The sequence below is a fragment of the Prionailurus bengalensis genome, chromosome D2, assembly GCF_016509475.1.
Source record: "Prionailurus bengalensis isolate Pbe53 chromosome D2, Fcat_Pben_1.1_paternal_pri, whole genome shotgun sequence".
Lineage (NCBI taxonomy): Eukaryota > Metazoa > Chordata > Mammalia > Carnivora > Felidae > Prionailurus > Prionailurus bengalensis.
Genome location: NC_057351.1, coordinates 61,007,477 through 61,031,207, shown reverse-complemented (window position 1 = coordinate 61,031,207; position 23,731 = coordinate 61,007,477). Strand labels below are relative to the sequence as shown.

The following is a 23,731-nucleotide window of genomic DNA, read 5'->3' as shown; positions in this document are numbered from 1 at the left end:
ACCCAGATGCCCCTAAGTAAATTCCTTTTTTTTTTTTTTTAATGTTTGTTTATTTTTGAGAGAGAGAAAGAGTGGAAGTGGGGGAGGGCAGAGAGAGAAACAGTATCCAAAGCAGGCTCCAGTCTCTGTGCTGTCAGCACAAATAAATTCTTATTGTACAATATTCAGGAGTACAGAAATGCAGAGTGGAATATGAATATGAAAGTTCCCCTTCACTTTCCCTTTCATCCTCACACCTCTTTCTCATAGGTGAACACCATTAGTAGTTTGGAGATCATCTTTGTAGTCCCTTTTCAATACATTTAGAATACATGCATATATGTGCATTAAATTTTTTTTTTTTTAACATTTATTCATTATTGAGAGACAGAGAGAGAGAGAGAGAGAGACAGAGCACAAGCATGGGAGGGGCAGAGAGAGGGGGAGACACAGAATCTGAAGCAGGCTCCAGGCTCTGAGCTGTCAGGACAGAGCCTGACTCAGGGCTCAAACTCACAAACCATGGGATCATGACCTGAGCCAAAGTCAGACGCTTAAACTGACTGAGCCACCCAGGTGCCCCTGCATATGTGTGCTTTAATATGAACCTAGTCATTTATAGATTCTGGCCTTTTCATTCCTGATAATACTAGCCCAGGCTCTGGTCCTCATTGTCCTGGATTACTACAGTAACCCCAATAGATCTCTTTGCCTTGTTCTCTTCAAATCCATTTTTTTTTTTTTTGGTTGTTTTGTTTGTTTCCTAAATTCCACATATGAGTGAAGTCATACGGTATTTGTCTTTCTAATAGTTGCTTACTTTGCTTAGCATTATACTCTCTAGCTCTATACTCTCTATACACTATACTGTCTAGCTCCATGTCGTTGCATACAGCAAGATTTCAATCTTTTTTCATAGCTGAAAATCTATTTTTAAAATCAAATTATCACTCTGCTTAAAACCTTCAGTGGCATCACATCCTCTGTGCAATGGGATAAATTCTAAGCCCCTTAACATAACATTTGAGGTCCTGTAAGACTGACTCTTTTCTTTTCACTTTCCTTTTGAGCAGTTCCCTGCCTCAAACTTTATTCCATTAATTCTGAGTTGAGTCTAGGGTTGTTGTTTTTTTTTCTACACATCCTAATGTCTGTTAAGTTGCTTTTCATTCTTAGTTCCTCTTCTTTTGAAATGTTCTCCACTTACTCTTTTAGCCTGATTAACACCTGCTAATCTAATCCTTTTATCATGGTGATTAAGAGGCTGGACCTTAGGTTAGCATTTTGCATTATTCCTTTTAATTTCTTTAGAATCGCAGTATTTAACTTCTTTTTTTTTTTAATGTTTATTTATTTTTGAGACCGAGAGAGCATGAACGGGGAGGGGCAGAGAGAGAGGGAGACACAGAATCTGAAGCAGGGTTCAGGCTCTGAGCTGTCAGCACAGAGCCCGACGGACACAGGGCTCGAACTCACGGACTGCGAGATCCTGACCTGAGCCGAAGTCAGACGCTCAACCGACTGAGCCCCCCCAGGCGCCCCTACAGTATTTAACTTCTATAGTCTTGTTTTGTCATCTGTGAAATTGGAATAATATATACCTCAGAGTTATTTGAGATTAAATGAGATAATATAAAGTGCTTAGCACAATATCTGTTTAAAAAACAGTAACTTGGGCATTTTGTCTTTTCAGAAAGACTCAGGCAAGACTATAGATGCATCTCTGTTGTGCATATCTCTAACACTATAGTTACACACTGCTTTTAAGCTTTGTGAGTGGGTCTCCTCCCAGTTAGACTTTGAACTCCTTAAAATCAAGGGCTGCCATGTTTATCTTTGTATTATGGGTACCAGGCACATAGAGATTCAATAATATTTCTTGACTATCCATATGAAGTTTGAAAGAGCTAATCATCTTCAAACAGTGCAGTATCATTTGCACAGGAAGCACATGTAAGTGTGTATACCCTTTGTCCAAGTGAGAATTTTTGTTTTCCCTTTCTCTGCAAGTAGTAAAGGCTTAAACTTAGTAATTACATTTATTTCCACCACACTGAGCTGTGATGCCACAAACTGAAAATCCAGGGAAGCCAGGGGAAATTGGCAGTCTTAAGGATTAGATCATTTTTCCATATTCAGTTTGTGTTCCTGTATTTATGGAATTTGGTTTGAGGATGGTCAGTGAAAGTTCTTTATATTCATGTACAATTTGAAAATTGGATTAAAAAAATACTTCTCAAGAGATATTTGGTGAGATAATGCTTGACAAGCTACCCAGTTGCTTTACTGTACCCCAACACTCGAAGTTTTTTGAGTGCTTACAAATGACGATAACCCTACCAGATGTTACCTGTCTTTTATAGATAAAGAATCTGAGGCTTAGCATATATAACTTAAGGTTCCAGAGCAGGAAAGTGGAGAAACTAGAATTTAAACCTAGTTGCTCCAGTGCTCATTCTTCTTCCGTTACACCATACTGCTTTTCTAAATAAACTGAAAACAATTTTAGTTTGAATTTATAGTATTTAATAGTGCTTTTATTAAAAAATTTATTCAAGTATACTTAACATACAATGTTAGTGCTTTTAGTTACTGGTGACTAAACATTTTAATGACTAATAGAAACCTTTATCCTAAGATATTTAGGTAATATTTAAAGAGATAATTTTTTTTAAGTTTTAATTCATGTAGTATTTCTTGAAGGTATGTATATTTTATTTTTAATTTGAATCACCAGTAGAAGGATTTACTTGACATCTCAGTTTTCTTAGACTTTCACACACTTGTTTATTTCTCCCCTTGTTGCATAATCCCTATGCATTATATTTGGTCAGGAGGGAGGAAATTTGCAGATGTTTGTCTTTTAAACTTCGCTTTGCTCTGAAATTTGTAATTAACCTCTAGAATGTTCTGAATTTATCCCCCATATGACAAAGATCTGTAAATTTCTTTCCACATGAGCTGAAATTTTCAGGTGATTGAGTAAAATATTTGTGAACACAGATGTTTTCCTTACAAGCGGTTAATGATCAGGAAAAAAAGACCTCAGTGGAAATACTTTATATTCCTTCTGTAATATGATTGGCATATAAATACTTCCTTCCTCTGTAGTTCACATTGTTCATTTTCTAAGGGAGGAAATAACTAAATTGAGAATTAAGACATAGTATTATTTATCCTATTGATTTTTTTTTTTTTTCTCCCAGAGAAAACTAAAAATGATTTGAACTGACTAAGGCCACTCCATTCTGTGAAACTCATTGTTTGCTTACTATTGGCAGGCCTCATTAGGGGGTAAATTTGCTTTTTCTGTGTGTTTGCCTCTAATGATTCCTGTCTCTTAGGGGAACTTGTCATTTTCCTAACCTGGCCAGTCTTAAACAATTCAGACTATTAGTTATTTTTTCTGCCCTCCAATTTTTTCCTATTATTCTTAGGTTTTCAAGTATTTAAAGCTGAGGCTATTGGTCGCTGAGATATTGCCTGGTTAGGGTTCGGCATTGTGCCCGAATTTGTTGGGCCTCTCAGGGCCAGAGTTCTCTGTGCTTTAACAAATGAGCTACAGTTCTCAAAAGATCATTGAAGCTTGTTTGTTGATCCTGTATTCTCATCCAGAGGAAGTAGATCTTTGAGAATGTCTAAGGAAGGGTAAGTGAGTTTATTATTCTTTCTCCTTCATTTTTCTCAGTGAAAAAAATGTTCTAGTCATCTGTGAATTGGAAGATTAATAAGCAGTGTTACCAGCCGGACAGAGAAGGTAGAGGGAGAGATTGAAAGAAATTTAGCTGAAAGCTTACGTTGTTAATGCTTCACATATACTCTACTATAAAGTTTTACTATTGCTATTTTGAAAGACAGCATTGAGGATGGATACTCTCCATAGGAATTTAGTGAGCTTTAAGCACGCAGTTTACTCTGTGGTAAACTGATTTTGTTTTTCTGCAGCAAGTGTTTATGAAAACTGGAAATAAATAGGGGTGTCTTACCAAAGAATTTTATATAGACATGAGTGAAGTTTAAAAGCTCAAAGGCATTTTCAAATAATTTGTGCCTGTGGAAGATGTGAAAGATTCAGTGAAAGGCGGCTTGTGATTTTGTTTCTTTCTGGGAAGTGTAGACAAAAAGTAATTTTGAATAGAATCCCCTATGCCTTTTTACTTTGCAATAGAAAATAGTTCCATGTTAGGGTTTTCACTGTTTTTATATTATTGTTTCTTAAGCCTCAGAGTTTGAATTGCTACTGCTATTCTTTTTGTTACTACTATAATAGGTGACATGTAAGTTAATGATTGCATACTAATTATTTTACTCCTAACCTTCAAGCGTAACTAGACCTAGTTAATTTCAGAGACATTCTCTGGTTAAGTAGGACACAGATCACAAAATTTTTTTAATACAGTAAATTTTAATTTTGATTTTCTGGAAGCTCTTAATTCTTTTTCTAGTTCTTTGTTCTATTAGAAATTTTGAATACTTTCAGGGCTCCATGTTTACAGTTTTTAAAAAATCTAATCATGTGTTGATTTTGAGCAAACTAAAATTGGCCCACTTTACTGCAATTTGAAATCTCATTAGAGAACAACCATGGACATAATAATTCTGTATTATTTTTAGAACTCTCATGACATCACTAGATTTGAAGTTTCTTTAAATGTGAAAATTAGAAAGGACTGCCTCTTTAGGGTTAGTATGTTTTCTTTCTAGTATCAGCTATAAATCTGCAGTTGTTAAATAATTTTTATGATAAAGATGGTCACAGATGCTGGTAATATTGGTCAGTCTTGTACACATGATTGTTTATAAAGCTGGTTTGTAGATTTAAAAACAGTATTTTTAGGGGCACCTAGGTTGCTCAGTCAGTTAAGCATCCAGCCCTTTTTTTTTTTTTAATTTTTTTTTTCAACGTTTATTTATTTTTGGGACAGAGAGAGACAGAGCATGAACGGGGGAGGGGCAGAGAGAGAGGGAGACACAGAGTCGGAAACAGGCTCCAGGCTCTGAGCCATCAGCCCAGAGCCCGACGCGGGGCTCGAACTCCCGGACCGCGAGATCGTGACCTGGCTGAAGTCGGACGCTTAACCGACTGCACCACCCAGGCGCCCAGAGCATCCAGCTCTTGATTTCAGCTCGGGTCATGATCTTAGAGTTCGTGAGTTCAAGCCGCACAGCGAGCTCTGCACTGACAGCATGGAGCTTGCTTGGGATTCTGTCTTTTCCCTACCTATCTCTGCCCCTCCCCCACTCTCTTTCTCTAAACAGATAAACATTAAAAAATCAGTTAAAAAAAGAACTATATTTCTAGGTGCAGTCAAAATTCTTAGAAAGTAATTAGTATTAATTTTCTCCCTAAAGTATGTGTTAGAATTAGTTAGAAAGAAATCTATATAAACCAAAGGACACCATAAGGGTTGAGATATTCTTTTAGGTTTATTTCTAGGAGCCCCTGGGGCAATTTCCATGCTGTATGAATAGGTAATGAGCAAGTTCATTTTTTTAATTATTTTTTTTAACATTTATTTATTTTTTAAAGACAGAGTACTAGTGGGGGAGGGGCGGAAAGAGAAAGAGAGAGAGAGAGAGAGAGACAGACAGAATCTGAAGCAGCCTCCAGGCTCTGAGCTGTCAGCACAGAGCCCGACACAGGGCTCGAACACATGAACTGTGAGATCATGACCTGAGCCGAAGCTGGGCGCTTAACTGACTGAGCCACCCAGGCACCCCTCACTTTTTTTTTTTTTTTAAGATTAGCTTTTTTTTTTTTTTTTTTTTTAATTTTTTTTTTTCAACGTTTATTTATTTTTGGGACAGAGAGAGACAGCATGAACGGGGGAGGGGCAGAGAGAGAGGGAGACACAGAATCGGAAACAGGCTCCAGGCTCTGAGCCATCAGCCAAGAGCCCCACGCGGGGCTCGAACTCACAGATCGCGAGATCGTGACCTGGCTGAAGTCGGACGCTTAACTGAGCCACCCAGGCGCCCCAAGATTAGCTTTTATAGTTGCTTGCTTATTTATTTATTTATTTGTTAATTAATTAATTAAAAGTAAGCTCTACCCCCAATGTGGGGCTTCAACTCATGATGCTGAACCATACTCTGCCGACTAAGCTAGCTAGGCTCCCCTGAGCAAGTTCATTTGAAATGTATGGATAATATAAATGAAATCAGAGTTTATTCTCCTTTGCTGTTTTTAGAAATAAATGGATAAATTTTGTATTTTGGTATGAAAATAATTCTAATATTCACAGTTTGTATATGTGTAATATTTAGACATAGATATCATTTGATATCTGTGAAATATTTTCCTAATGGTAATAGGAAAAGATTGTTATTAAGTTAAATCACCAAAAATTATTCTTGAGCCTTATGTAAACCTGTGATATTGGAGACACTGTGGTATTAGTGTAAGAATAGTCATATATAGATCATGAAACCTAATAGGGACTTCATAGACCCTCACATACATAGTCAATTGATTTTTAACAGTGAGGCAAAGATAATTCAATGATTGGAATAACTGAACATTCATTCAGAAAAAAAGAGTCTTGACCTTTACCTCAAATCATATATAAAAAATAACACAAAATGGATCCTAGACCTAAATACAGACGTGAAAAGTAAAGTGTAGGTGAAAATCTTCGTGACCTTGAATTAGCTAAAAATTTCTTGGAGAAAATACATAAAAACATGAAAATCAAAATTGTTCAATTGGGTTTCGTCAAAATTAAAAAAAAACAAAACTCTGCTATTTAAAAGACACCATTAAGAAAATGAAAAGGCAGGGCGCCTGGGTGGCTCAATTGGTTATGCGTCTGACTTCAACTCAGGTCATGATCTCGTGGTTTGTGAGTTTGAGCCCCGCATTGGGCTCTGTGCTGACGGCTCGGAGCCTGGAGCCTGCTTTGTATTTTGTGTCTCCTCTTCTCTCTGCCTGCCCCTCCCATGCTCATGCTCTGTCTCTCTGTCTCTCAATAATAAATAAACATTAAAATTAAAAAAAAAAAAACGTGAAAAGGCAAGCCACAGACTGGGAGAAGATATTCTCAATACATATATATCTAATAAAGGACTTATGACCAAAATATATGAAGAATTCTCACAACACAACAATTAAGACAAACCCAGTTTAAAAATGGGCAAAAGATTTGAATAGATGTTCCACAAGGAAAAAGAAATGGCCAATAGGCACTTGAAAAGATGCTCTACAGCATTAGTCATTAGGGAAATACGAATTAAAAACACAATGGGATACCATTGCAGACCCACTAGAATGACTAAAATTAAAAACACTGTAGGGGCGTCTGGGTGACTCAGTCGGTTAAGTGTCCTCAGGTCATGATCTCACTGTTTGGGAGTTTGAGCCCCGCGTGGGGCTCTGTGCTGACAGCTCAGAGATTGGAGCCTGCTTCGTATTCTGTGTCTCCTTTCTCTGCCCCTCCCCTGCTCATGCTCTGTCTCTCCCTCGGTCTTAAAATAAATAATCATTTAAAAAAAAAAAAAACCCAAATACTGACAATATGGAGCACCTGGAACTCTTATGCCTTGCTGATAAGAATACAAAAGAGAAAAATGTTTGGGCAGTGCCTTTTAAAGTTAAACATGACCGGGGTGCCTGGGTGGCTCAGTTGGTTGAGTGTCTGACTTCAGCTCAGGTCATGATCTCACAGTTTGTGAGTTTGAGCCCCACAAGGGGCTCACTGCTGTCAGTGCAGAGACCACTTTAAATCCTCTGCCTCCCTCTCTCTCTGCCTCCATTCATCCTTTCTCTCTCAAAAATGAATAAACATTAAAAAAAAAAACCCACAACTATTATGTTAAACATACCTAGTAATTCCACTTATAGGTATTTACCCAAGAGAAATGAAAGCATATCTCCCACACAGATTTGTATGTGGGTGTTTATAGCAACATTATTTATAATAGTAAAAAACTGGGAACTGCCCAAAGTATCTAGTAACTTAATGGATAGACAAATTGTGGTATATCCATAATATGGAATATTGCTCAGGAATAGAATAACTAATTTTGATACATGTAACAACATGAATGAGTATCAGAAATGTGCTAAGAAAAAAGAGGCCAGGCACAAACTATAGCTTATTTGATTCCATTTATATGAAAACTGTAGTGACAGAAAGTGTCAATCAGTGGTAGCTTGGGACAGAAGTCGGGGTGATATTGCCAAAAGACATGAGGGAGGAGTGTCTCGCTGGCTTGTTGGTCAAGCATGCAAGTCTTGATCTTGGGGTTTTGAGTTCAAGCCCCACGTTTGGTATAGAGATTACTTTAAAATCTTTTAAAAAAGAGAGACTTGAAAGACCATTTGGGGTTGATTATGGTAGTTGTTACATAAGTGTGTACGATTGCCAGAATGCACCAAACTTTAAAATGGGTGAATTTTATGTTGAGTAAATGATACCTCAATAAAGTTGGTGGGGGATGAGACTTGAGAAGCTCCTCAACTTGCTTATTTAAAATTTTGTGAATAAAAAGGTTATTATTTATTCTTCTTTATGGGAATGTACTTGGGGGAATACAGATGATTTAGGATGTGTTATGCAGGAAAAATGCACTCTCCTAGTGTCATGATTGCTTCCTGATCCTTTAGAGTTGTTGGATCCTCTAGAGTAACTAGAGTTACTAGTGCTGCTTTCTATTAGGTAAGAGGTCAAAATGAGTTTTATCATTTGCTTTTATTTTAACTTCTAGATTTTGACCTCTCTTTTCCATTATAGCACAGTGAGTACAATTGTTAAGTTTGCCTAATAACATTGGATAATCATACTTTCTTCTTATTTTTATTCTGCAAAATTTAACCTTTGTATTTTGCTCCATTTTATAAATTATTCTCCATACATTGGTCTTTGCTTTAAAAATTTGTGGAGAAAAAAATGAAAAAGAATTTAGAGGAAAATATGAAAAAAGGGATTGGAAAAATTTGTATTTATTTAGACTGAGGTTCTAGAACAGTAAATTTATATTCAGAAGTACTGATATTGTCTCTGGTGTCTCTCTTAATTTGTATATTCTTCATTTGCTAGTCTTCTCTTTTATTCCCCACCATCTGCTCTCATTACTGCAGTTCCTTCATTTCGGAAAGAAGGTGAAAGGAATTTTAATGTCTCTTCCTTAAAGAGAATCTCCTTAAAGTGTGCTTTGAAAGCTTTAGTGGATAGTATGACCAGTAAGTACTCTTAGTATTTTATACACATTTTTTTCACATCTAAACATCTCTGAAATCGGGCTGCATCTAGCAATATACCACCTAGAATTAAGTTGAGTTCTTCCAGATGATTTCATTTCTTTCAGTCACCTAAGGGCAATATTAACCATCCTAGCAATGTAAATGTGGACCACAAACTTACTACATGACTGTTCAAATTCTCAAAGGGAGGTTTTTCCCCCCCTGCCTTAGACTGTGTCAGGGCTGAGACGTACAAATTTTCTTGTGTTTCTTCAGTGCTGTAGATTTATTTCTTCTTTTTCTTCATATTATGGGTATAGCTCTGTGGTATTGTAGCTTTATGAGGCTCTAACTTTTCTTGGGCATCCCTTCCACCCACCCCCACACCCTGCTTTTAGTGGCATATAATATGAGTGAGTTTTACAACTGATGGCCTCTTAAATTTTAATCATCTTTAATTTTGCTCTGTGCATGCCACCATAGTCACTTCTTTTCCCTGGAACATTTTTTTATTGAGTATTTGAATAAGAAAAGTGAATATTTAAAAAAACTTTTTAAAATGTTCTATTTATTTTTGAGAGAGAGAGAGAGACAGAGTACTAGCAAGGGAAGGGCAGAGGGATAAGGAGACACAGAATCCAGAGCAGGCTCCAGGTTATGAGCTGTCAGCACAGAGCCCTATGTGGGGCTTGCACTCTTGAATTGTGAGATCATGACCTGAGCCAGAGTCGGACGCTTAACCGACTGAGCCACCCAGGCTCCCCTTGTTGTTAATACTTTTTTTAAAAAAATTTTTTTAAATGTTTATTTATTCTTGAGAGACCGAGTGTCAGCTGGGGAGGGCAGAGAGAGAGGGGGAGACAGATCTGAAGCAGGCTCCAGGCTCTGAGCTGTCAGCACACAGACCGATGCGGGGCTCAAAGTCATGAACTGCAAGATCATGACCTGAGCTGAAGTCAGTTGCTTAACCTACTGAGCCACCCAGGCGTCCTTGTTGTTCATACTTTTAAATCACAGGGTGCTGTTCTTCTGGCATAAAGTGATAAATAAAATGTATCCCTCCTTAGGGTGTTCCTTAGAGAAAATATTCAGATAAATTAGTAGATTAATGGCTGAAGTTTATGAAAACAAAAACTAATATTACTTAAATGATTTTTGCTTTTATAAAATCTAGTCCCCAATTTTTCTGTTGTGTCTGTATAGGAGTGGTATTTGAATATCAATTTTTAGGACTCCATTTCATAAATTAGAAAGTTCTTACCTATATATATATATTGTATCACCAGGCATACTTTTTATTGAAGGATAGAGACAAAGACAGGTCTTGGCATTATGTTTTTTAAATAACAGCTTTATAGAAATACAGTTCACATACCATTCAATTCACCCTTTTAAAGTGTACAATTCAGTGGTTTTAGGATAGTCAGAGTTGTGCGACCAATACCACTGTCTAATTTTAGAACACTTTTATTACCCCCAAAAGAAACCCAGTTCTCAGTTAAATATTGTCTCTATTCTTTACAGGGCCCTGTGCTAGGTTTTGGGAAGTTAGTAAATCCTGGCCACAAAGGTTATAATCTAGTGAATAAGAGAACTACCCATATATTTTATATATGTGACAAAATATACTACATGCCAAAATAATATTTGAATATTCAAACCTCTTACATGGATTACAACTTTATAATCTTTTTCACTAAGTACAAAAGTAATCTGAGACCCAGAAACATCACTGTCAGATAGTTCTGTGGCATGGCCGGAATAGTTTCTTGAAGAAATCACTTGAGATTGTTGCATCTTGAAAAATTAGAGATAACTGAGGAGGACATTTCAGGTATAGGGAACAGCATAAACAAAGCCTCAGGGCACCTTTAGGAAATAGCAAGTAGTTCATTTTGATTATTAGAGCAAAAGCTGCATGATGTGGATCAACGTGAGATAAAAGTAATTTTGGAAAGATGGTAAAAAGCTTTGAACTCCTGGAATATACAGAAACGTGTTAGTTTGGGTAGGTAGGGAGGAATGTCTAAAGGTTATTAAGTAGGAAAGCAACATGGGCTTTAAGAGTTTGAGCTTTAGGACAGTGCTTCTTAAATTATCAGTGATGAGGGACCAGTGTTTTTTGTTTTAATTCTAATCTTGTCAAAGTATACGTTTATAAAATATAATAAAAATGAATTACTAGGAAAATGAGGAGATGTGTAAGTTTACTTTTTTTTTTTTAATGTATGTTTTTTGAGAGAGAGCGTGAGATTTCTAACCGACTGAGCCACTCAGGCACCCACCCCTACATTTTTTATTATTACATTCAACAAATGTAAAATTTTCACATTTGCTATAAAAGTTTCTAAATACTTGCAATTTCTGTATGTGTCATGTCATGGGTTAGTAACGACTATTCACAGGCCAGCATTCGTCTGTAGATTATATACCACTCTTTGGGTAACACTACTTGAAAACAGTCAATCTGGCCATTACTGTGCAGGCAGAGCAATTCGTAGGTGATTGCTAAGAGTTAATGAGTTAATAAGGACCTGGACAAATTGTTAGCAGTATGAAATGGATGATCTGGATTCCATAGACATTTGAAAATTTAAATTAAGGCACATGAGATAATATGGATTTGAGGGAGAGGAAAGAGTAAAAAGATATTAACTAGATTTTAGGCTTGAGTGGTAAAATGAGAATGCCAAAAGCAGAAATAGAAATTAATTTGGGAAGAAAGACACTAAATTAGATTTTCAGCAGAAATCCACACTGTAGCATATTTTTATTAAGTAAACATACACACATAGTCACTCACAGAGAGACATTGTTTGGTTCATAATCTAAATTTGCACTCTCAAAAAAGCACTTGTAACTTCTTTTCTTTGATTGTAACAGACTTTGAGTATATTATTACACAAACCCATAACCAAAATATACCCAAGATTTTGTACTTGTATCTTTAGTCTCATTTGTTGTTGCAGTAACTGTTGTTGGGCCCTTGGCCAGGAAATTGTGACTCGTAGGCGGGGGGGAGGAGCTAGGGATAAAGTTCACCATCGCCAAAGAAACTCTATTCCAAATGGATTTGTGTGGGGCAACAGTGATATCCAATGACAAGTTAAATTAGACACAGAAGAGTTTTCTCCAACACTGTCTCAGAGGATACGTGTTGTTAGAGGGACTTGATTCAGACCAAAACAGTCTTTTTGAAGTTAGGTTCAAGTTACACAAAAATAAATTGTACTAGGGACTTGAAGAAGAATTTTGTTATGTGACTTCAAGAACTAATTGACTCATAGTTTCACACATTGCAGAACGGCAACCAGTGACAGATGAGGTAATGCTGCTTTGAATTATGAGTTAAATCTCAAAACCACTAAGAGTTTGCTGTTTACAAAATTCCAAATTTAGTAAATTGCATGTTCACGTTCCTTAACCATGAGGATATTAGATCTCTGTTCTTAAAGCAATTAGTCTTATTTCTTATGGTTAATATCTATATTTACTTGGATAGAATTTCTTTAAGTTTTATGCCTTATTGTAGTGGAATATGATGATAAAAGCTGTTATTTGTGTTTCTGTTGAAATCTGTGCCTGGTTTTCTAGTGCTCCTATGTGTTCTTTCCTAAAGATCATTTCTCTTGTTAATGCTCAAATCTGTATCTTGCAAATGCCTTACTATGTAGGAATTTCTGCCTGATAATTGCACTGTAAGGTTGGATGCTTAGGTCAGTCACGCTTTCTAGAATGGAGAGTTTGTGTTTTATTTAAAGCAAGCTTTGGAAAGTTAATTTCACAACTGTATTCACATTCTTGAAGTGGAGCTCTACAGTGGAGTGTGTTCCACTGGTTAATAATTTAGAAAAGTGACACAAGTAAATTGGCATTGGCAAAGATAGAGTGAAGGTCCTGGGACCAATAGAAATTTTTGAGTTCTCTAAGCAGGTATTATCTTTTTGTTATAAATATATGGTGGGACAGTGACCCAGTCTTTTAACTGATACAACACCTAATACTTTGTTTTGTTATAATAATAAAGAATAGTGATTAGTTTCAGGCCAAGAGATTGTTTCTCTTGAAGACTGTATCCTGGAGACATGATATTTCTGGCTGCAGGCTGCCTCTCTTCTGAAGTCAGTGCATACTTTGAGCATTTGGTTGTTTATGATCTTTGTAAATCTTAGCATATATATTATTACAGTTTTCTTTGATCCACCTGTTCCCTTTTGTCATTATAACTTTACTTAATACACTTTAGATATTTGCACATGAATTAGATTTAATTCCCTATTGCCTTTTCCTCCCATGTTTTTATAGCATAAGTTAGGGAAAGAAGAGATGAAAATCTATGTGAAGTTTTTCTTTTGTTTCATAATAGAAATGAGAAGGGGAGACAGAAGTGATGGTTTCTTTCTTAAATTCAGGAATTGTTTCTGTGAATGAGGTTACTTATTTTGAATGAAAAAGGAAAGATAAAAGGGGTATTTGGTGGAAGATCTTCATAGGACATCTTATTTCCTAAGATTAGGCATCTAAAAAGTCTTTTCTCACTTAGGCTACTCCCTGAAGAACAGCTTTGGGAATATGTCACATAGTGGTACCAGCCTTGTACCAGGCTTTCAACAAATGTGCTGATTGCATAAAGTGACAAGTTAATCAAAGAGGAAAGAGTGCAATTTGATGGATATTTAGCTGTGATTATTTTGGCAAAACAATAGATTTTCATATTCCCAATATATGTGATTCCAAGAGTTTGTATGGATAATCCTTAAGGGGCATTATGATCTTCGTATCCTTAAAAAAATGTGATGAGGAGTACAGGCTTAATTTTTCTTCTGACCAAAAAAGAAACTGTGGTAAGCTATTTTGCTGGGTCTGTTGGTAGTTTCTTTCTACGTTTAGCACTGATTGAACGATATTAGCAAAGTCTGGGTTTTTCCCTGTGATTTTAGCTCTGTCTGAAACTGGCTCACATCATTCTTCTATCAGAAACAAAGCTGTTTCTTTTATTATGTGGCTCAACGTATATCCCTCCTGGGTTGTATCACCAGGAAGAATAATCTTCCCAGTCCGTTCCTGCCTGAATTCCCATAGAATATTTTAGGCATGTCAGCTGTTTGGGCTCTGATCAAGGATTTGATGCAGTTGGCCTCTGGCCTGAACGGAGAGTGTGTTTGAAAAGCTTAAGCTTCAGTGGCAACATTTGGTTTCCAGAGTTAGAATCATTACTTTGTGTCTTCTCCCTCTTGTGCTGCCTTCAGAAGGATTTATGTAACTGGGAAAAGGTGATGATAAAGTAGATGCTTTTATTAGTAAAAGCAGGGTGACATTTGATGAAGTGGTGGAAGGGTCTTGGTGATATATTTGTGGTTATGGGGGTGTTTCAAAAGTTTGGATGGGTGTCATTTATCTTGTAGTTCCTTGTATCTTTCAGCTACCCACTAGTCTTCTATCCCCCTCCTATCCATAAGAAAGGACCTATATTAAGGCAACTTAAAATAGGAAGCCAGAGCACCAAACAGGTCTAATTAAGGGAAAAGAAGCCCCAAGAAAAGGGAAAAGAAAAATACGTATCTGCAGAGGAAGCCAAAAATGCAAAGGACTAGTTTTAGATATACATCATGTGCAAAGAACATTTTTACAATAATTTAGGGTAAGAGATGAATTATTAATAGGCCTGATAGGTACTTTTTATATAAAACATGGTTCACCATTGGTCAGTGGCAAAACTAATATACAGCACTCAGTATTACCTAGATTCTAAACAATGACTTTCATATACAACTCATCTGTACTTAGTAGATAAAGTAGTTAAAGCATAATTGATGTACATAATCCCATTAGAGAAATAGAGTGTTAATCTACAGTGTTACAGAGATAAGGAGCTAAATACCAATACTGGCATTAATTCTCAGGATTTAGTTCTCAGGAACTAAGGGTTTTATAGAGCTGCATTTAGAATTCATATATACGTTCTGAGATGAGAGGAAAAGTTCTCTGTTAAAATTTAAAACAGTAATATATGAGTTGCTGAAGAGTAAAAAAAAAATCATGGGGTACATGGGTGGCTCAGTTTGTTAAGTGTATACGACTCTTGGTTTCGGCTCAGGTCATGATCTCACAGTTTCGTGGGTTTGAGCCCTGCATCGGGCTCTGTGCTGGCAGTATGGAGTCTGCTTGGGATTCTCTCTCTCTCCCTCTCTTTCTGTCCCTCTCCCACTCACACTGCCTCTGTCTCTCTCAAAATAAATAAACTTAAAAAAATTTTTTTTAATTTAAAATATCACTGCCTAAATCATTGGTTCCCAAACTCTTCAGTATCCCATCAGTTAAAATGTAGAACATTCATCCCTTCCTGTACTCTTGTCCTTACTTATATATAGTAGAAAACATACGTAAATTCAACATTTTTAAGTGATGAAATATCAGTAGAAGATCTAGTATCTTCTTTTTGTGCCCAGTGGAGTCTTTTGTATCCCCTGGTACAGTCTCTCCTCTTGGGAGATTATTGACCTATACATCATTAATAGGGGAGCCCAGACCAGGCATCTTTATTTTTATCAATTTTTCTAGGTGATTTGTAGTATTCTTATTTCTCACAGTTACTTATAAAATGAAGGCAAAGAAAAGGTTTGATAATAAGAGGCTATCAAGCTGGGGATCAGATGGAAAGGATTTTTTTATTTTCAGAAATGATTAGAACTTACCCCAGAATATCATCATGGTGATTGATGATTTACCATGCTTTTATAGTTTTTTCCCTGTGTCTTCAAAAATGATTTCTGAAATTTGAAACTGATTATTTCATTTCTTCAAAATCTGTAATTTGTCCTTGTCTGCCCAATAAAGTCCATACTTTAACGTGGCATACAGAATCTTCGTGATTTTGACTCCTAACCTTTTAGCTTTTTTTTTTTTTTTAATATTTATTTAGTTATTTTGAGGTAGAGAGCAAGAGCGGGGGAAGGGCAAAGGGAGAGGGAGAATCCCAAGCTGGTTCCACAGGGTCAGCCTAGAGCCCAATGCGTGGCTCAATCTCATCAACCACGAGATCTTGACCTGAGCCTAAATCAAGAATCTGATGCTTAACCTGCTGAGCCACCCAGGTACCTCTAGTTTCATAGCTTTTATTGCCCTTTCCCTCCTACCCCTGACCTTCTGGAAAACCTCCTTTTGCAAAAACAAACGGAAAAGCAAAACCAAAGCAAACTCCCTCAATTCCAGCCACTGTAAATGTTTTTATAGTTCACTATAAACCTTGTCCTGGCCTGATTAATCTGCCTGGATTGCCTTTCTTGCTTTGTCCAAATGGAAAACTTCTACTGATTGCTTAAGATTCAGCTCAGGCATCTCTTCTGGTCCCCAAAGAACTGGTGCTGTCTCCTCTGTCTTATTGTATAGCAATTATTGAATTGCTAAAATTATTTGTGTATAAGTCTTTCTCCTGCTAGGCTGAATTTCCTCAAGGATAGAGATTGCAAATTAAAATAGAGGTTCCATGAGGGCAGGTACTCTTTTGTTCACTGTGTATCATGTACCTTGTTGGGGATAAAGTAGGCATTCAATATTGGAATGAATCTATATATATTTATATCTTTAGTATCTGGCACATGGTAGGCTTTAAATGAGCCTCTGCTTATTAAATAAACTACAAATGAATGAGTGAATGTATTATAAAATCTCAGGCATAAACTTATCTTGGTGGGTCAGACTTAGAAAAGGAGAAATCTCTGAAATCTTCACGTGGCATTGTTAACACCAAGACACAATAAGAAAATACATGTTTTTCCATATACTACCTGATTTCACTTATGGTATAAGAAAGACTTGAATAATTTTTTTTATGAATCTAAGTATTGGTGTTTAAGTGAAGAAAAAATCTAGAAAGATAGCCAAATAATTTCATTAAATTAGGAATTTTTTTTTGGTTTGTCTCAGTATTAATTGAGATATTATTTTTTGCTTCTTGTTTTAGGGTGTTTGTGAACCGAAGTTTAGCCATGGAAAAAATAAAGTGTTTTGGTTTTGATATGGATTACACACTTGCTGGTGAGTAGCACTTTTTGATTGCTTAAGAACTTCTGGTTTAGACATAACACAGTGGGTCTACAGCAGGCAATTAATAAACACTCCTTGATTTAATCATATATTTAGCTACCAGAAGCTCTTGTTATCAAAGCTCCTTCCATTGATATTTATGACTATTGAAATTACCAGTTATCCTGAGATTTAGATGGTAAAGATAAGTAGAGCTTAAATTACTTTAGACACCCTGGTAAGAAATAATGCAGTGACATTATACATTAATGTGTATATTAGGGCACTTTTGGCTTTTACTTTATTGAACTATTCTTCACGGATGGAATTTTGTATCTTTTGCTCTACCTAAGGAAAACTTTTATCAGCTAAAATTTTTAATGTTATTCTTAAGACAAATGGATTGCAAATATGCTATGTAAAGACTTCTTTAAAAATTAGAGCTGTTCGCTTTGTTCATTATCACATAGACTTTAAACACAGCACTGTGCTGTTTCTCCCTTCCTGTCTCTGATATATATTTAAAATAATCAATGTATTAGTCATTAGTTGCAAGATATTTTCAGAACTTAGGATGTTTTTATTGAAATATTTGCATCTGGTGAAAATGTCATTTAATTTAAGAAGTAGTAGGGGTGGAGGACTGAGTTGAGTGCATATTCATATATGTATGTGCATGCATGTGTGTACTGCCATGACACCTGGAAAAGAATCTTTCAGAAATTTTCTCTAAAAAATACTGTCTTCACGCAAAAATCTTAAAATATATAAATTCACTTATCTTCAGAAACCTTTCATATAACAGTATTAGAAAACTGAGTTCCATCTCATTTCTCAATTTGATGTTCAGTTTAGGCTAGTAAATGAATAATAATAAATACATGTTATAATAATATAATAATGCAGAAATGAACACATGCAGTTTATAGGTAATTGACACATAGATGTGGCCATGACATCTACCAGACAACTTATATATTAAAAATATACACTGTCTTGGTTTGAATTTTCCTTTCTTTCCTTTATACTCTTTGTTATTAATTTGATTTTCTATTGCCTTACAGTTGTTTTTACAGCATTTTTATTCTTTTATGTTTTTTAATTAGACACAGACATTTTTAGGAGCACTTGTCAGAAAGCAGGTGGAAATACTGTACTTTCTCAGGGTAAATCTTTCTGTCCAAATTGGGAGAAAATCCTACAATCTCTCCCCTTTCTAGAATTTTACCTTTCAAGGGAAAGGAATGGCGAGATATTACCTAAAACAGAGATAGAAGTTAACGGGATCAAAAGTGACAGATTTTTTTCCCCCCTTGGTTATTAAGACAGTCTCAATGTATTGAAATAGTTTTGATTTCAATTTGATTTATTGAAAACCTGTAGGTTCCAGACACGTTTTGTTACTGAGCTTTGAGATAATATAGTTATTCCCATAGAATATTGAAAAAACATATTTTCTTGTTTAATGAAGAAGTTACTGAATCTTAGTCTCTAAACTTTAAAGATACCTTATAATTTCTTCTTTTTATTTGCTTTTTTGTTTTTTTTTGTAATCCGACTTCATATTTTAATGCTTACTCTTACTGTAGACACTAATATATTTATATATAAAGATAATAGGAATTATTAACAATTATTAAGTGCTTAGTATGTGCCGAGCCCTATTCTAAATGTTCTATATAGATTATCTCATTTAATACATGGATTATCTCATTCACATAATTTACTTAATATTACAAAAACCCTATGAGGCAGATACTGCTATTGTCTTCATTTTACAGATGATAAGACATTAAGGACTTTGTCCAAGGAAGTTTAGCTGTGATATACCTGAACTGAGATTCAAACCTAAGCATACATTTATATGTGAGTGTGTATACACACACACCTGTATATGTATGTGATAAGTTTAAATTAATCATTTTGAATAATGACAGTTTATAGTGAGGTATAATTTCAAAGTGCTAAGCTCCTCACCTTAAACAAACAAACCAGGAATTAAGCCCTCAAAAGGATTACTTTAAGTAGTCCCCCTTGAGAGACTGTACATCATTTCAATAGTTCAATGTTGGATGAAAAACATTGTTAGTCTTATGGTGCTGCCTTCATAAAGCACATAGGGAAACAAGTTTATTGGCTTTATACTGTCACCTGTTTTCCAGAATGGTATACATTAAATTTATCTGAGAATAACTTGTTATTTAAAAAACCTCACACCCTTGAAGTGCTAAGGACTTTTCACCAGAACAATGTGCCTTGAAGTATGGAGACAAGATTAAAAGAAGTGTTTTTTGAAAGCTTTGAGTATTTTGGGATAAACATCATTGGAATAAGTGTAATAGCCTCACAGGATAAGTTCTTGGAAAGGATCTGTATTCTTTCTGAAACCTCATCTGAGACATTGTCTTCTCTGTAGTCCTGACACCTTAGTACATCATTTCCTAAGAGCAACTTATGTATCATTTGCAGCTCTTGTTTGCTTGCCTGTCTCCCCATCGGCCTGTGAGTTCTTCAAGGGCAAGGGCTTTCTTTTCACGTTTATATCCAATATGTTGCCAAACTTGGCATGTAGTAGGTGCCCAGTAAAAATATATATTGAATGAACAATTTGGGTACATGAGTTTTAATATGTCAGTTTAAGAATCACTGTACTTTATTAAAATAAAAACTTAAATAAATTTAAAAAACTTAAAAAAAAAGACCTAAATTTGAGATCTGAAACCATAAAAATCCTAGAAGAGAGCACAGGCAGTAATTTCTCTGACATTGGCCTTAGCAACATTTTTCTAGATAGGTCCCCTGAGGCAAGGGAAGCAAAAGGAAAAATACACTATGAGGATTACGTCAAAATAAAAAGCTGCTGCACAGCGAAGAAAACAGTCAACAAAACTAAAAGGCACCTACTGGATGGGAGAAGATATTTCCAAATGACATCTGATAAAGGGTTAGTATCCAAAATATATAAAGAACTTATAAAACTCAACATCTAAAACACAAATAATCTACACTTGATCTTAGTCAAAAGGCCGAGAAGCGATAAAAACACAAATAATCTAATTTAAAATGGGCAGGAGACATGAACAACCATTTCTCCAAAGGCATACAGATAACCAACAGACCCATGAAAAGATGCTTAACATACTCATCACCAAGGATATGGAAATCAAAACTACAGTGACATATTACCTCACGCCTGTCAAAATGGCTAAAACAAAAAACACAGAAACAACAGGTGTTGGCGAGGATGTGGAGAAAAAGGATCCCCCCTGTGCATTGGTGTAATACAAACCTGTGCGGCCAATGTGGAAAATAGTATGAAGGTTCCTCAACCTTAAAATCCAGGAATTACACTACTAGATATTTACCCAAAGAATACAAAAACACTAATTCAAAGGGTACATGCACCTCTATGTTTATAGCAGCATTATTTATAATAGCCAAATTATGAAAAGCAGCCCAAGTGTCCATCTACTGATGAATGGAAAAAGAAGATGTGGTATGTGTATATGTGTGTACACACACACACACACACACACACACACAATGGAATATTATTCACTCATCATAAAGAATGAAATATTGCCATTTGCAATGACGTGGATGGAGCTAGAGCATATAATGCTAAGTGAAATAAGTCAGAGAAAGACAAATACCATAGGATTTCACTCATGTGGAATTTAAGAAACAAATGAGCAAAGGAAAAAAGACAAACAAACCAAGAAACAGACTTTTACCTTTAGAGAACAAACTGATGGTTGCCAGAGGAGAGGAGGATAAAGGAAGGGACGGGTAAAATAGGGGATGGAGATTAGGGACTGCACTTGTTATGATGAGCACTGGGTGATTAAAATAAAAACTTAAAATTAATTAATTAAAAACTAAAAAAAAAAATCATAGTATTTGTTTACCCAGTATAAAAATATGCACTATTCAAGTGGAATACTTTTTTTTTCTTTTTCGAAGATTTTATTACAGGTCTTTACAGGGCAAAATCCAAACTCCAGGTTCAGCTGCCCAGGAGAGGAGACCCTGTTATGTTGTGGGTGCCGGCTGCAGCACAGCAGGCAGCTCTGGCTTCCCACCCTTCTGTTCCGAGATGGGGGTGGTGGGATGGATCTCATCTTTGGGTTCCACAGTGCTCACATGATCTGGCAGGGGCTTCTTAGGGCCAGTCTTACCACTTGGGTCCCAGGGAAGCATGATCTTCACTTTGATGCCCAGCAGACCTTGTCTAAGCAGCACAGGGCACACACCAGTGTCAAAGTAGTAGTTAACAGGGTCCCCACTGTGAATCATCAGGCCATCCACAAACTTCATGGATTAGCCCACTGTCCTTGGAGCTTCCCAGACACCATGACCTCACAGCCTTTGGTTCCACTCACCATGATGAATCGCAGCACACCATAGCAGTCCCTCCACACAAGGAGGCCTCCTAGGAGTTTGTAATACAGAGACTGCCTGGGCAATAGCACATAGACCTCTTGTGGCCACTTTTTCAGCATAATGCTCTACATTGCCCTCAGGGAAACCAAATCTTTTCTGAACCACAGCAGCCGATTCTCGGATCCGCCAGCCCTTCTCACCCAGAACATTCTGTGTCCTGGTGGCCAGGATAATGATTTATTGTCCTGGTTGATGTAACTTGGACCTCAACCCCAGAGTAGCCATCTTCAGCCAGCTCCCAAGTGAGAAGCTCATTCAGTTCAGCTTTGAAGATGCCATCAGCAATAGACTTCCTCTTCTTGGAAATTTGCACCATCTTGCTGCTGCGCACTGCTGAAAGGAAAGACCAAGTGGAATACTTTTAAATATGAACTTATGTTTTTAATTTTAAAATAATAGTAAGTTACATATGGTAAAACACATGCATTTTAGGTATATATATTTAGTTCGACAAAATGTATACATGTGTAACTACCACCACAATTAGGATAAAGGGTATTTCCATCACTCCAAAAAGTTCCCTCATTGCCTCTTTGAAGTCAGTTCTGCCTTCTACCCTGCCATTTGCCTCAGGGCTTTTCATCATTGTAGATTAATTTTGCCCTTTTCAGAATTTCATGTAAATGGAGTCATACAGTATATACTCTTGTGTCTGGCCTCTTTTGCTCAACATAATGTTTTTGTGATTCATTAATGATGTTTTTTGTCTGTCAGTAAGCAGTTCATTCTTCCTTTTTTCTTACCCTCAACATTTTAAAACTTTATTTTGAAATAATTTTAGACTTATGAAAGAGCTGCAAAAATAATAGTTGGCTTCTATTCTCTTCTTGTAAAAAAGATTTTTTAAAGTTTATTTATTTTTGAGAGAGAGACCGAGAGAGAGAGAGAGCGCAAGCGCAAGCAGGAGAGGGCCAGAGAGAGAGAAGGAGACACAGAAACCGAACGAAGCTGGCTCCAGGCTCTGAGCGGTTAGCACAGAGCCTGATGTGAGTCTCGAAGCCATGAACTGTGAGATCATGATCTGAGCCAAAGTTAGATGCTCAACCAACTGAGACACCCAGGCACCCCTTCTCTTTTTTTTTTTTGTTAATGTTTTGTTTTGTTTTGTTTTGTTTTGTTTTGTTTTGTTTTGTTTTGTTTTGTTTGAGACAGCAAGCGAGCAGAGAGGGGCAGAGAGAGAGGGAGACAGAGAATCCAAAGCAGGCAGGCTCTTCACTGCCACCACAAAGCCCAACATCGGGCTCAAACCCATGAACTGTGAGATCATGATGTAGGCTGAAGTTGGATGTTCAACTGACTGAGCCACCCAGATGCCCCAGCCTCTATTCTCTTCTGATGGTGACCTCTTATTTAATATAGTTGACCACAGTACAATTATAAGAACTAAGAAATTAACATTAGTACAGTACTACTAATTGAAATATAGCCTTTATTCAGTTTTTGCAAAATTTCCCACTAATATTCTTTAACCCAGTCTAAGATCCCACATTGCATTTGGTTCTCATTTTTCCTTAGTGTCTTCTGTGACAGTCCCGTCTTTCATTACTTTGACACTTTTGGTTAGATACTTTTGTAGAATCTTCTACAATTTGGGTTTGTCTGATGTTTTTTCACATGATGAAGTATTACGCACATTTGTGAAGAATACTACAGAAATGGTGTATTCTTTTCAGACCATAATACCAGTAAGTCTTATTACTAGTGATTTTAACCCGTCAACATTATAAAATTATCCTGTTTCTCTTTAAACTTTACTTTTTTTGGAGGAGGAAGCCAAGTAGTAGTCCATTGCATGTGCATAGGTTTTCCCCGCTATCTGAAAGTAGAGTGTTCTCTGAAACTATTTGTAAGCTGAAATGTCGTAAAGCGAAGAAACATTTACCCTTAATTTATATGGAAGAAAATTGGGGGCATTTCCAGATCCTCAAAATAACTGTTCTTAGGCTTTTCTGATAGTGTAAAACACATGTTGCTAATGAATACACAAAATAAATTGAGCTAAAGCACAGTAGCTTTCAGACACAATTGAAAGTCATGGTGGCTTGATGCTAAGATATTAAGTCACAGGGAAGGAGTGTCACAGAGCCACTCTTGGTGCTTGTG

At 36.3% G+C, this 23,731-nt stretch overlaps 1 protein-coding gene and 1 pseudogene across 6 annotated transcripts in view; one reads left to right on the top strand and one right to left on the bottom strand.

Moving 5' to 3' along the window:
• NT5C2 (5'-nucleotidase, cytosolic II) overlaps positions 1–23,731 on the top strand; it is a 101,361-nt gene that overhangs the window by 36,293 nt on the left and 41,337 nt on the right. For 4 of the 6 annotated variants that reach the window (XM_043597414.1, XM_043597411.1, XM_043597412.1 and 1 more), the window contains one exon: positions 17,124–17,197. In XM_043597414.1, coding sequence (XP_043453349.1) covers positions 17,124–17,197 — 74 coding nt within the window. Of the gene's footprint in view, positions 1–3,598; positions 3,628–12,342; positions 12,486–17,123; positions 17,198–23,731 lie in introns of those variants that run through there. The other 2 variants (XM_043597415.1, XM_043597416.1) reach the window with 2 other exon arrangements.
• On the bottom strand, positions 21,051–21,988 carry LOC122493200 (annotated as a pseudogene).